At 41.3% G+C, this 12710-nt stretch overlaps 1 protein-coding gene across 2 annotated transcripts in view; it reads right to left on the reverse strand.

Moving 5' to 3' along the window:
• Ak5 (adenylate kinase 5) overlaps window positions 1-12710 on the reverse strand; it is a 279023-nt gene that overhangs the window by 226394 nt on the left and 39919 nt on the right. Inside the window, exon 1 of one of the 2 annotated variants that reach the window (XM_074079729.1) lies at window positions 1166-1596. The exons of the other annotated variant lie outside the window; for it this stretch is intronic. Within the exon in view, the coding sequence (XP_073935830.1) occupies window positions 1166-1225 (60 nt within the window). The 5' untranslated portion in view covers window positions 1226-1596. Of the gene's footprint in view, window positions 1-1165; window positions 1597-12710 lie in introns of those variants that run through there. 2 annotated transcript variants of the gene reach the window in all.

Genomic DNA, 12710 nt, shown 5'->3' on the forward strand with positions numbered 1-12710 from the left:
GCAGCCCATTTTAAGACAGTTGGAAAAAATTAGGGCAAAATTACCTTCTCAAGTAGTCTTTTAATTTCATTTTAACAGAACAAATCCCCCAAACATGATAAAGAAAAACCCATGGCCTTTAGTTTATTATATTATTCTATCATTTTTTTCATTTCATTAAATGTTGTTAGAAATGGGAGGCCAAGTTTGCATTGAATTGAATTTCTCTTTTCATGGCTCTCGCTATGACGCTTGACATGATTGCACTCTTTTTGTTTTGTTTTCTTAAACCTAAGCAAGAGCACTTAAGATTTAGGAATATTTTAAAATTTAAATATGGAAAAGAGGGAAAGGAAGCAAAATGCCCCGAGAAGGGGGCTGTGGCTTAGAACTAACCAAGGTTCCTTTAGTAGCTCATCCCTCGAGCCTCCTATCTCACATTCTCAAAGTGTCCCCCAACCCCCGGGGTCCCTGGTGCAGATGATGCTGCGCTGCGTCTGAGGACAGCAACAGGAGTCACGCCCGTCTCGCCGCTGCTTCCCGATCCACTACCTCTAGGTGGGCTGGAGAGCACAGGCCACAGCTGCTGCCCAGGGGCGAGCGAGGAGAACCTGCCCAGGCGGCAGGGAAACGTGCTCAGGAGTTCATTCACTGAAAGCGCAAAGCGGCGCAGGGTGCCTGTCACCCGCTGCACTTAATGGGTTCGAATTTCGTTTTTCCTCTTCATCCCTCTCCTCCAAGCTGTCCCTGGGGACGGTTGCTTCCGTCCACACTTCCCCCTTGCTTGCAGGGGTCCCGATCCTCGGTGCGGAGAGGGACAAGGGCTCTGGACCCCTCAGTTTCCTGTCCAGGCTGCAAGGTGGGCGAGACGGTCCTCACCTGGCCTTACCCTCGCCCCCAGGCCGCTGTCTGCAGCCCATCCTGGGGGCCTGCATCTGAGGGGTGCGCTGGGGGAGGGACGGTGAGCAGGCTTCCAGAACCCGGCTAGAAGCCGGAAACTTGATCTGTGAGATGCGGGCTTCTAAGCCCTGCCATCCGACAGGGACCCCTGCAATCCTGGGGAAAGACGACTCCCCCGGGCGAGCGCCAGCGCCTTCACTTTCATGCCCGGCATGGGGAGGGTGGGACGGGTGCAAGTGCCTCATCCCGAACCCCCGGAGATGCCCGGATTCTCCTAGCTTCTTACCTCGAAAAGCTGAGGGATTTCCCTCCGGGCCAGATACTCCTTGGCATCGTTGGTGTTCATGGCTGTGCCGCGCGTACCTTGGGGCGCCGGGGGAGAGGCTCCTGGGCTGCAGCGACCCGGGCCGGAGCTCGGGCTGGCGGGGTCCGCGCCGCACTGGGGCAGCCCTTGCTCCAAAGTGCCACACTCGGGCTCGCTGCCCAGGCCGGGGAACCTCAGCCGGTCCCCCGGGGCTATGGTCTCCGCGCTCCCGCCGCCTCCGCTACGGCTCTGGTCCCCGCGCCCGAGCTGCTGGCTCTGAGCGGCCGCGCGGCGTCTACAGGGGCTTCCAGGCAGCGCGCCCGCCAGGGGAGGGAGCGCGGAGCAGAGGCGGGAGGAGAGCGAGGCGGACGTCAGGCAGCAGCCCGCCAGGCCCCCGCTCTACGTGGCGCCCCGCTTCCCCGAGCAAGGTCTGCGGTGGCGGCCAGTCACGCTGTGCGGGCGGGCGCGCGCGGAGGACCCGCAGTCACACCCCTCGGAGCGGCACCCTAGCCAGAGCACGGCGCTTCTCGGTGCGCGCCTCCTGGGGGACGCAGCCACCCCGGGAGCGGGTGGCCTAGGGAGCAGGGTCCGGGAGTGCTGGCACCTGAGGTTTTTTAGCTTCTCTAGATCTTGTGTGTGTACACACACACACACACACACACACACACACACACACTCCGGTAAACTAGAGCCCCGAGGAACTAGGAAGGGGGATACTCATAGTCACAGAATTTATCATTTATCCCTAAAGTTACTGATCTTTCAGTGATTGGAGATAGGGGAAGGAGAAAAGGGAATTCCTGCTGCAGAATCCACCTCCTTGAGATAATGTTTGTATTTTGAGTATCCGAGTCTTTCAGGAAACTTTTGGTAGCTGGTTTGAAATTTCTTTTTTCCTGCCAGTGTCACAAATTCTTACACATTTCAATAAAAGGCCTTAGTGTGCATGTGAAATCTTCCTTAAAAGGTTTAGTAAATAGTCAAATCATTATTTCCACCCCGAAGTGGGAGGTGGTGGAGACCTGGAGTTTGCTTAGATTGGAAAGTGCTTCATAGGTTAGGTAGCAGGCAATTACATCTGAGAGCATCCAAGTCAGAGGCCTGATCTGTGGGTCATCAGACTCTGCACACCCCCCACACACCCCGCTCTCATTCCTCCCCCCCCAGAAAAGACAGGGGATTATAGGTGGGTGCCTAAAGTTACATGGATAATGGATCTTCTTCCTGTTACAGACCATTGTTAAGATGTACAGTCCTCCTCCCAGCTCCAAGATGACTCACTTCCCACATTAAAGATGTCTTTTCATTGCCTGCTTGAGAGATGGTCCAGGCTTCCTGGGAATATGATCTCTGACTGAATGCCAGGCCTGACACTGTGGGAGGGTATGTGAAGAAAAGGACACTCAGCAAGACACTGGCATCTGGGGTCTTATGGAAAGCAACACAGCAACTGCTTCCAAAACCTCAGCAGCTGAATGTCTGTTTCAAGTTCATCTTTGCAGACCTTTTCTTGGGTTCTATTTCTTGTCACACAAGCTTGACTACAGCTTTGTTTTATTACCTGAGGGAGGGAACTCAAGAATTAATTTTGTCAAGTAAATGAACTTTTGTGAACTCTTGTGAAACCGTGTGTCATAACCATGGTACCCTTAAATGAGTCGGTGTTTTAGTTCTGTGGAAATTGGTGTCTATTCTTGGAATATGCCACACCACTTACAGTCCCAGTTTCCATTTCTTTTACCTTATTTAAAGAATGAAAGCAGTCTCTTCCCTATGCATCTATGCCTGAGAAATCCCAGGGTCCTGGCATGAAGGCTTCCTTTGTGAGCAGGCGCAGTGGAGGGGAAGCACATAGGCCTGAAGAGACTACTTCCTGTAGGACTTTTCAAGGTCATCCATGCCAGACAAGAATCTGTCAAAACACGGTTCCACTTCTTGCCTCCTGGCCCTCCTCTTTTAAAGTGAATACATGATTCTAAGTGTCCTTGGTACAACCACACAAGTGACCACAACTTGCTTATTTCTTTTTTAAAGAGTGGAAAAGAAAGACTGCATTGCACTAAAAATTGTAGATAGAGTGAAAAATGTAGTAAAAGAGATAAAGCAAGTGTTCACATAACTGTAGAGACTAACAATCAGTACTTTTTGGTGTATCCTAGAATGGAGAGAGATGTATGAAAGAGGCAAAATGTTCATGATTACTTTCGCAAAACAAGTGTGGCCTCATGGGAAGAACCGTAGGTGGAAGATATAACACTTAAAAGCCAGGCTGACAGTCTGGAAGAGAGGAAAGGAAAGGCACACTAACTACATCCTTGTCATAAGAAAGCTGTGACGAAATTCCAAGGTGAGTATATGAAGGTTCACAGCCCCTTCAACTTTATTTGGAGAACTTGCATTCCTGCAAGCTCTAACAAACTGATACAATTATTCCATGTCTCCTGTGCGCCTTAAAAATTAGCACATTATGACACTCCCAATGCTGCATTCTGATAAAATCTAAGTGGGTCATGACTGAATAAGGCCAAACAAGCTAAGATTTGTTTCTGCTTTACATTTATTACAAATAGGATGGTCTCCATCCACTTCAAATCCTGCCAGTATAGATAAAACTTTTGTGGCACAATTTTCGAGTGGTTAAAGCTTTGAAAATACAATCAATCCTGGCCACTAGAGAAAAAGTAATTAAAAAGTCTGTTCTGCTCACATTTAGGAGACTATGCTAGTAACTGAGATATGGCAGTGACTAAGGTACATATGATCCCTGTGGTCAAGGAGCTTACATTGTACTGGAAAGTATATGAAGTGCAGATAGTCAGTAAGTAAATACAAATGCCTAAACAACATCAGATCATGAAAAACAAAGGGCAGATAAGCAATGAAAATATAGGAAAAAAAACACAAGCAAGAACATACCAGACAGTGATAAGTATGATAACGAAAACCAGAATTAACTGTTGATTTGAAGCAAGGGGGTCGGGGTCGGGGCAGAAGGTCCAGATCTGTTGTGTGGGAGTGGCAGAGGAAGTGAAGTGGCAATAATCACTGGGATGGACCAGGCATCCTTGAGGGGAAAACTTTGGGTGGAATTGTTTCCCTAAGTCATACCTATGGAGTCTCTCTGCTGACATACCAGTTATGTCTCAGCAAAGGGCCAGGCCTGCTCTGCCCTATTCTATGAGTCAAGGGACATTTGCCCTATGCATACAAAGAAGGCTTGAGGGTTGTGTACCCAGGACAGCAGTCCCCAAATCGTAGAGTGATAGCTAGAACCTAAGCTCATACCTTCACCTGCTTCTAACAGATATTTGTGCCACCTATAATGTTACTGTGGCTAGTTTAATAATAGAAAACTTTAGCAATAAAGCACAAAATACTTCTCATGTTGCAGTTCCTTGCCCCAGGAAGGGACCTAATGGGACTAACCATAGACACTGGTCTGATTGGTTGTAATGAGGCATTGGCATAACTCATGATAAAAGTGTATTGAGTGTTTTTATAAGTCAGGCATGGTGCTAAGCACTTTACAGAAAGTATACTATATTACATATTTACGCATATAGTGTGTTTTTAAAACCTGTAAGATATGTATTATTCCCATCATATAAATGAGGTAGCTGAGACTCAGAGAGCCTAATTTCAAGGTTACACTAATAGTAAGTATCAGTACAATTGCAGCACTGTGCCATTTGATCCTTACTTATCACCTTCCCTTAGAACATTGCCATCAGAATGCCTTTCAAGTCTACAAAGGCTTGAAATAATTTTTTCTTTGGAACTGTCAGTTTTCTATGGGCCCTTCTACCTTCCTTCCCAATTTTCCTCCTTTTCTTTCTGTTTTGTGAGCAGATTTTATTTTTGCACTAGGGGATGTGTTATTTAAAGCACAAACAATGTAATAATGTTAGCACCAAATTTACCTCAGTGAATTTTCCAATTTTTCAAAGTCCTTTTCTGTTTAAAAGTTTTTGCTTAGTTCAAGAGGTTGTATAAGTAAGGTACTGTTTCTAATTATTGAACTTTTGAGTATTGAATTTCTGTCATGAGGTACAGAAAACGATATGCCTCTCCTAATTATTCTCTTTCCTTCAATAATTTATAATCCATTGCACCATTTGTGTTTGTGGGAAATTTGGAAATTTTTTGCCTAATACAATGCTAGGTATGTGTTTGTATATATTGTCATTAATAAATGTGCACCAATTTAAAGTATTCTTTTTAGGAAGTCTTTGAGGCTTTCCCCTTTTTTTTGGTAAATAACATGTACACAGTAGCCTGTTAAATCCGGGGTAAAATTAGGCTGGACTAGTGGTATGTAATATATGACTCTTCAGCCAAAAGAAATTGTCCTATGTTCTGTTTTCTTGCTCTCCACTGGCCAGTTAGCTCAGCCAGACACTTAGATTCTGGATCTCAAAGACCACTAGGAATTCTTGGGTTAGAGGTTAAGAAATTGAACATTCTCATAATGTCTGAAAGGATTAGGAAAATTTTCAAGTTAAATAATTTCTGTCCAGTACAAAAATAGCTGATTTGGAAAAGTCTCATGTTATCTATCTATTCGGTATTTAATACATTTATGAAATAGCCTTCTATGTTTCTAATCTGTATTTGGTACTGGAAATACAAAGAAAGACTCAAGAGGGGTTCACTGGTTGTTAGGGAGAGATACACATAGTAATAAAGTGTAGACAGCATTTATATTTCAATAATATGGTAAGAGTAGATATGTGAAGGAAGGTTTCTGGTAGGAACATGAAGGTACGTGAGCCAGATAAACATGTGTATATTTTAAAAACACTTAACGGAAAGTTCTAAAAATAGATTTTCAACTTTTTTACCACCTTCAAAAAATCTTTTGTACTTTAGCTTCTTTCCCTTCCAGTATAGCTTTTCATAAACATTGCAATAAGTATAATCACTCACATTTCCATGCTCTGTATAGGGATCTTTAAAACTCTGTGAGAACTCATGGAGACACTTTGACATAAACAATGTAACCATTTTTCCCCTGTGATTGCACATTTTGATTGTTTCTACTATTGTGCTACTATAAGCAATTCCGGTATAAACACTGCATATTTTTCAGATGTGTATAGTTATTCCTTAGGATAAATTTCTAAAAGGGGATTGCTGGATAAAATGGAAAATACATTTTCTGGTTCTTAATTGCACTTCTGATCCATTTATACTATCATAAGACATATTTTAAGAGGATGAGAGTATCAGTTTTACTATACCCTTTTTAATTAGAAATTATCTTTTTATTTCTAATTTTAATCTTAATAGATAAATATTACACATTACAACAATTTAATTCCCATCTCCCTTGCCAAATTCCATCTCTATCATTTCCCTTGTAATGTGGAACCTCTTCTATGATTCAGTTTTTCTTCGTTGTCTATTGTTTTGCATGTTCCCGTGATCATGTTTTGCTTATGCCTCTTTTAGAATTTGTTCTATGCTGCCTTATACAATGGCTATTTTCCCAACTATGCCCTTTATTAGGAATTATTTTTGTATCTCCCACCGTATACAAGGGGATAATATACAAAGCACTTTACTACACTGTCTCACTTATTCACACAACTATAACTTAAGTGGGCATTATTTCCCTTTTGAAAAAGAAGAAAATGAGACTGATCACACTAGTATGATTAACCCATGTACACAAAAATCAGCTGCACGTGGTGTTCACATCTAAATGTAAATGGTAAATCCAAAAAGCCTCTAGAAGATAACATAGAAGAACATGTTTGTGACCAAGAAGTAGATAAAGAATTCTTCAATTGGACATTATAGGTTTTAATGATGAAAAGATGATTAATTGGATTATGTTAAGAGTAAGGACTTATGTTCTTCAAGATGCAAATAAGAGAACAAAAAGACATCCTGTTGAGTAAAAAAATATTTTTGTATTCCAATAAAGGACCCAAAAGTGTTCATAAAGAACTTCTACAAATCAATAAAGAAAAGGCAATCCAGTAGAAAAATGGTCATTCAAGTGGCCAATAAATAAGTGGAAGGTAATTATTTATTAGTCATTGGAAAAAATGCAAATTAACATTACAAGATGAAACCAGTAGATACCCATAAGAAAGGTTAAATTGAAAAATAGAGGACATTCCAAGATGGCGGTTAGAGGTAGGAAGCAGAAAGCAACCCTCCTGTAGTGAAATCTTGGAGAGACGCTGGAGACACACTTTGCAGGCATAATCACTGAGAAAAGGCATAACTTTGATCCCTCCACATCTCCAGCCAGTGCAGAGAATCTCCACTTCATGTTAAACGGAGAAATGAGGAGGGCCCCCGGGGCCGCCAGTGGCCGGCGCCCATATGGCTTGGGAAGATGTGGACCAGGTGAGCTTCGCGGTACCGTGGTACCCCCCACAGACAAGCCTGGGCCAGAGCAGCATAGCCCCCTGGACAGACTGACCTCCACCCAGGAAAAAAAGAGAAACTGAGTAATAAGCAATAAGAACAGTTAAGACATGCTGGAAAGAGGGTGGGGCACCCTGAGTGCTGAAGATTGGGGGAAGGGAATCCTTCCTGGGACTGTAAATAAACAAGCTGGGAGGGCCGGAGAGGCTCTGGCGGGAGCGGGGTGCACACCCAGCAACCAGGAGCGGAAAAGCTTGTGAGAGTGGTGGAGGGAGGAAAACTCCACAGGAGAGGAGGGAAGACCCACTTCCCACGTGAACTGTAAATAAACATGGCAGCCGGCAGGAGCAGCAGCACCGCCCAGTAAGCAGGAGCAGGAAAGCTTCTGAAAGTGGCAGTGGGAGGAAAACTTCAGAGGAGAGGGGGGAAGACCCACCTCCCACAAGAACTGTAAATAAACACGCAGGCCTGAGAACGCGGGTGCAGTGTCACCTTTCCCAGTGCTTGGAAAGGGGAAAGCCTGTAGCAGAGGCTCCCGCACAGGAGAACTCTGAACAAAGAAAGCCTGTGGGATCAGGTGAGTGCTAGCTCAACCCAGAGATCTGCATAAATAACGCTGCCAGCTACAGCAGGCTCAGAGCAGCAGGCAGGCAAGCCACAGTTGCAGATACCACTCTCAGAACTGCCTCCAGACGCTTTTTTATTCTTTTTCTCCCTACCTTTGATGAGAGAACAACCGAATTACACCTGCAAGCCGAAAAACTTACTGAAACTGTATTGCATTTGAACTGGGGACACTTGGTGGGGCTTTTTTTTTTTCTTTGTGTGTGTGTGTGTGTGTGTGTGTGTGTGAGTGTGTAGTTTTGTTCTACTTTATGCATCCCCTTTGATGAGACAACTACAGAACAACATCTAAGGCACCAACTCCAGGACTGGAGATTGAGACAGACACCCAAATTATTAAGACTGAAACTGCATTGCATATAAACTTGGAAGTTTTTTGGTTTTTATTTTTAATTTTCTATTTTCCATTTTATTTTAATTTAATTTTATATATAGATATTTCTTTCATTTACTTATTTTTTATTTTTTTATCTTAGATTTTCAATCCTCTCTCTGTCTCTCTAATGTCTGTTCAGCTTACTGTCAATTAGTACACTAACACTCCCTGTTTATACCTTTAAAATTTTCTAGTCTGATACCTTGTTCAGCTTTCTCCCTCTTGTCTGTATATTTGTTTTCCCCTTTTCTTTAACTTCTTGCTTTCCATCTCAGCTCACCCTTCCATTCTAAATATTACCACTGTTATTATCACAAGCTAGAAAATACTTAATTGCACACAGTACAGGGACAGTAACAACACCAACGACAATGACGGGAAGACAGAAAAAACAGGGAAACCAGTTTCCCCACAGCAAAAAATTAGTACAGGAACCAGAGGGGAATGAAGAGAACAGAAACTCAGATCCAGACTCCAACAAAATGAAGATAAACTATGCCAAAGGACCCAATGAAGCCCACAAGAATAATTTAAAAGAAGACATACTACAGGTACTCAATGAGAATTTTATAGACATGATACTGGATAGGGTCAACCAAAATGTACAGGAGACACTCAAGAAATTCCAAGACAACAAAAATAGAGAATTTGAAAAAGCAAAAGAAGAAATAAAGGAAACCATAGAAGCACTGTATAAACACCAAAGTGAAAGAGAGAACACGATGAATAAACAGATAAATGAACTCAGGACAAAAATAGACAACATTAAAGAGGAAACCAGCCAGGATATGGAAAACCTCAGAAAAAAGAATGAAACAGAACTGCAAAACAAAACAGAAGGCCAATCCAGCAGAATAGAACAAACAGAAGACAGAATCTCAGAACTTGAAGATGAAATGGTAATTAAAGGAAAAACTGAAGAACTATTAATTAAACAACTCAAGACCTGTGAAAAGAAAATGCAAGAACTCACTGACTCCATCAAAAGACCAAACTTGAGAATCATGGGCATCGAAGAAGGAGAAGAGGTGCAAGCGAAGGGAATGCGTAATATATTCAACAAAATAATAACGGAAAATTTCCCAAATCTAGAGAAAGATATTCCCATACAAATGCAAGAGGCCTCCAGGACACCAAACAGACCAGATCAAAATAGAACTACTCCACGACATATCATCATTAAAACAACAAGTTCAGAAACTAAGGAAAGAATATTGAAGGCTGTCAGAGAGAAAAAACAAGTAACATACAAAGGTAAACCCATCAAAATCACAGCAGACTTCTCAACAGAAACATGAAAAGCAAGAAGAGCGTGGGGTGAGATCTTCCGGGCACTGAATGAAAATAACTTCAACCCTAGGATACTCTACCCAGCAAAGCTATCATTCAAAATAGATGGAGCAATAAAAGTCTTCCATGATAAGCAGAAACTAAAACAATATGTGACCACAAAGCCACCATTACAAAAGATTCTGCAAGGGATCCTGCACACAGAAAGTGACACCCAACTTAACCATGAAAAGACAGGCAGCACCAAACCACAGGATAAGAAAAAGCAAGACAGTAGAGAGTAACATCAAGTTAGGTACACACAATGAAACCTTCAAACAACTAAGACAACTAAATGGCAGGAATCACCACATACCTATCAGTACTAACACTTAATGTTAATGGACTTAATTCACCCATCAAAAGACACCGTTTGACAAAATGGATTTAAAAAGAAGATCCAACAATTTGTTGCTTACAGGAGATTCATCTCACTGACAGAAATAAGCATATGCTTAGGATGAAAGGCTGAAAGAAGATTTACCAAGCCAATGGCCCCCAAAAACAGGCAGGAGTAGCAATACTTATCTCTGACAAAGTAGACTTCAAACCTACATTGATCAAATGAGATAAAGAAGGACATTCCATACTAATAAAAGGGGAAACAGACCAAAAGGAAATAATAATCATCAATCTGTATGCACCCAATGTCAACACACCCAATTTCATCAAACATACTCTGAAAGACCTAAAAGCATATATAAATGCCAACACAGTGGTTGTGGAAGACTTTAACACCCCATTATCATCAATAGATAGGTCATCCAAACAAAAACTCAATAAAGAAATCCAAGATCTAAAATATGCAATAGATCAAATGGACCTAGTAGATGTCTACAGAACATTTCATCCAACCTCTACACAATATACATTCTTCTCAGCAGCCCATGGAACCTTCTCCAAAATAGATCATATCCTAGGGCACAAAGCAAGCCTCAGCAAATATAAGAAAATAGAAATAATACAGTGCATACTATCTGACCACATGCAGTAAAAGTAGAACTCAACAACAAAAGTAAAGACAAAAAACATGCAAACAGCTGGAAACTAAATAACTCATTACTTAATGAACAATGGATCATTGATGCAATAAAAGAGGAAATTAAAAAGTTCCTGGAAGTCAATGAAAATGAAAACACAACCTACCGGAACCTATGGGACACAGCTAAGGCAGTCTTGAGAGGAAAGTTTATAGCCATGAGTGCATATATTAAAAAGACTGAAAGATCACAAATAAATGACCTAATGATACATCTCAAACTCCTAGAAAAACAAGAACAAGCAAATCCCAAAACAAATAGAAGGAGAGAAATAATAAAAATAAGAGCTCAAATCAACGAAATAGAAAGCAAAAAAACCATACAAAGAATTAATGAAACAAAAAGTTGGTTCTTTGAAAAAATAAACAAGATCGATAGACCCCTGGCAAACCTGACTAAAATGAGGAGAGAAAAAACCCAAATTAGTAGAATTAGGAATGCAAAAGGGGAGATAACAACAAACACCATGGAAGTCAAGGAAATCATCAGAGACTAGAGAACCTTTATTCAAGTAAATTTGAAAATCTTAAAGAAATGGACAGATTTCTAGATACATATGATCATCCAAAACTGAACCAAGAGGAAATTAATCACCTGAATAGACCTATAACACAAAATGAAATTGAAGCAGCAATCAAGAGTCTCCCCCAAAAGAAAAGTCCAGGACCTGATGCATTCTCTGCTGAATTCTATCAGACCTTTAAAGAAGAACTGATACCAACCCTCCTTAAACTGTTCCATGAAATAGAAAGGGAAGGAAAACTGCCAAACACATTTTATGAAGCCAGTATTACACTTATCCCAAAACCAGGCAAAGACACCTCCAAAAAGGAGAACTATAGGCCAATCTCCTTAATGAACATTGATGCAAAAATCCTCAACAAAATAATGGCAAACCGAATTCAACAAAACATCAAAAAGATTATTCACCATGACCAAGTAGGCTTCATCCCAGGGATGCAGGGGTGGCTCAACATACGAAAATCAATAAACGTAATAAAGGACATTAACAGAAGCAAAGACAAAAACCACTTGATCATCTCAATAGATGCAGAAAAAGCCTTTGATAAGATCCAACATCATTTCATGATAAAAGCTCTAAGAAAACTACAAATAGAAGGAAAGTACCTCAACATTATAAAAGCTATATATGACAAACCTACAGCCAGCATTATACTTAATGGAGAAAAACTGAAACCATTCCCTCTAAAATCAGAACAGACAAGGATGCCCACTATCTCCACTCCTATTCAACATAGTACTGGAATTCCTAGCCAGAGCAATTAGGCAAGAAGAAGGAATAAAAGGAATACAAATAGGTAAAGAAACTGTCAAAATATACCTATTTGCAGATGACATGATCCTATACCTTAAAGACCCAAAAAATTCTACTCAGAAGCTTCTAGACATCATCAATAGCTATAGCAAGGTAGCAGGATATAAAATCAACATAGAAAAATCATTACCATTTCTATACACTAACAATGAGCAAACGGAAAAAGAATGCATGAAAACAATTCTATTTACAATAGCCTCAAACAAAATCAAATACCTAGGTGTAAACCTAACAAAAGATGTGAAAGACCTCTACAAGGAAAACTATACACTTCTGAAGAAAGAGATTGAGGAAGACTACAGAAAGTGGAGAGATCTCCCTTGCTCATGGATTGGTAGAATCAACATAGTAAAAATGTTGATACTCCCAAAAGTAATCTACATGTTTAATGCAATTCCCATCAAAATTCCAATGACATTCATTAAAGAGATTGAAAAATCT

The sequence above is a fragment of the Castor canadensis genome, chromosome 7, assembly GCF_047511655.1.
Source record: "Castor canadensis chromosome 7, mCasCan1.hap1v2, whole genome shotgun sequence".
Taxonomy (NCBI): Eukaryota; Metazoa; Chordata; class Mammalia; order Rodentia; family Castoridae; genus Castor; species Castor canadensis.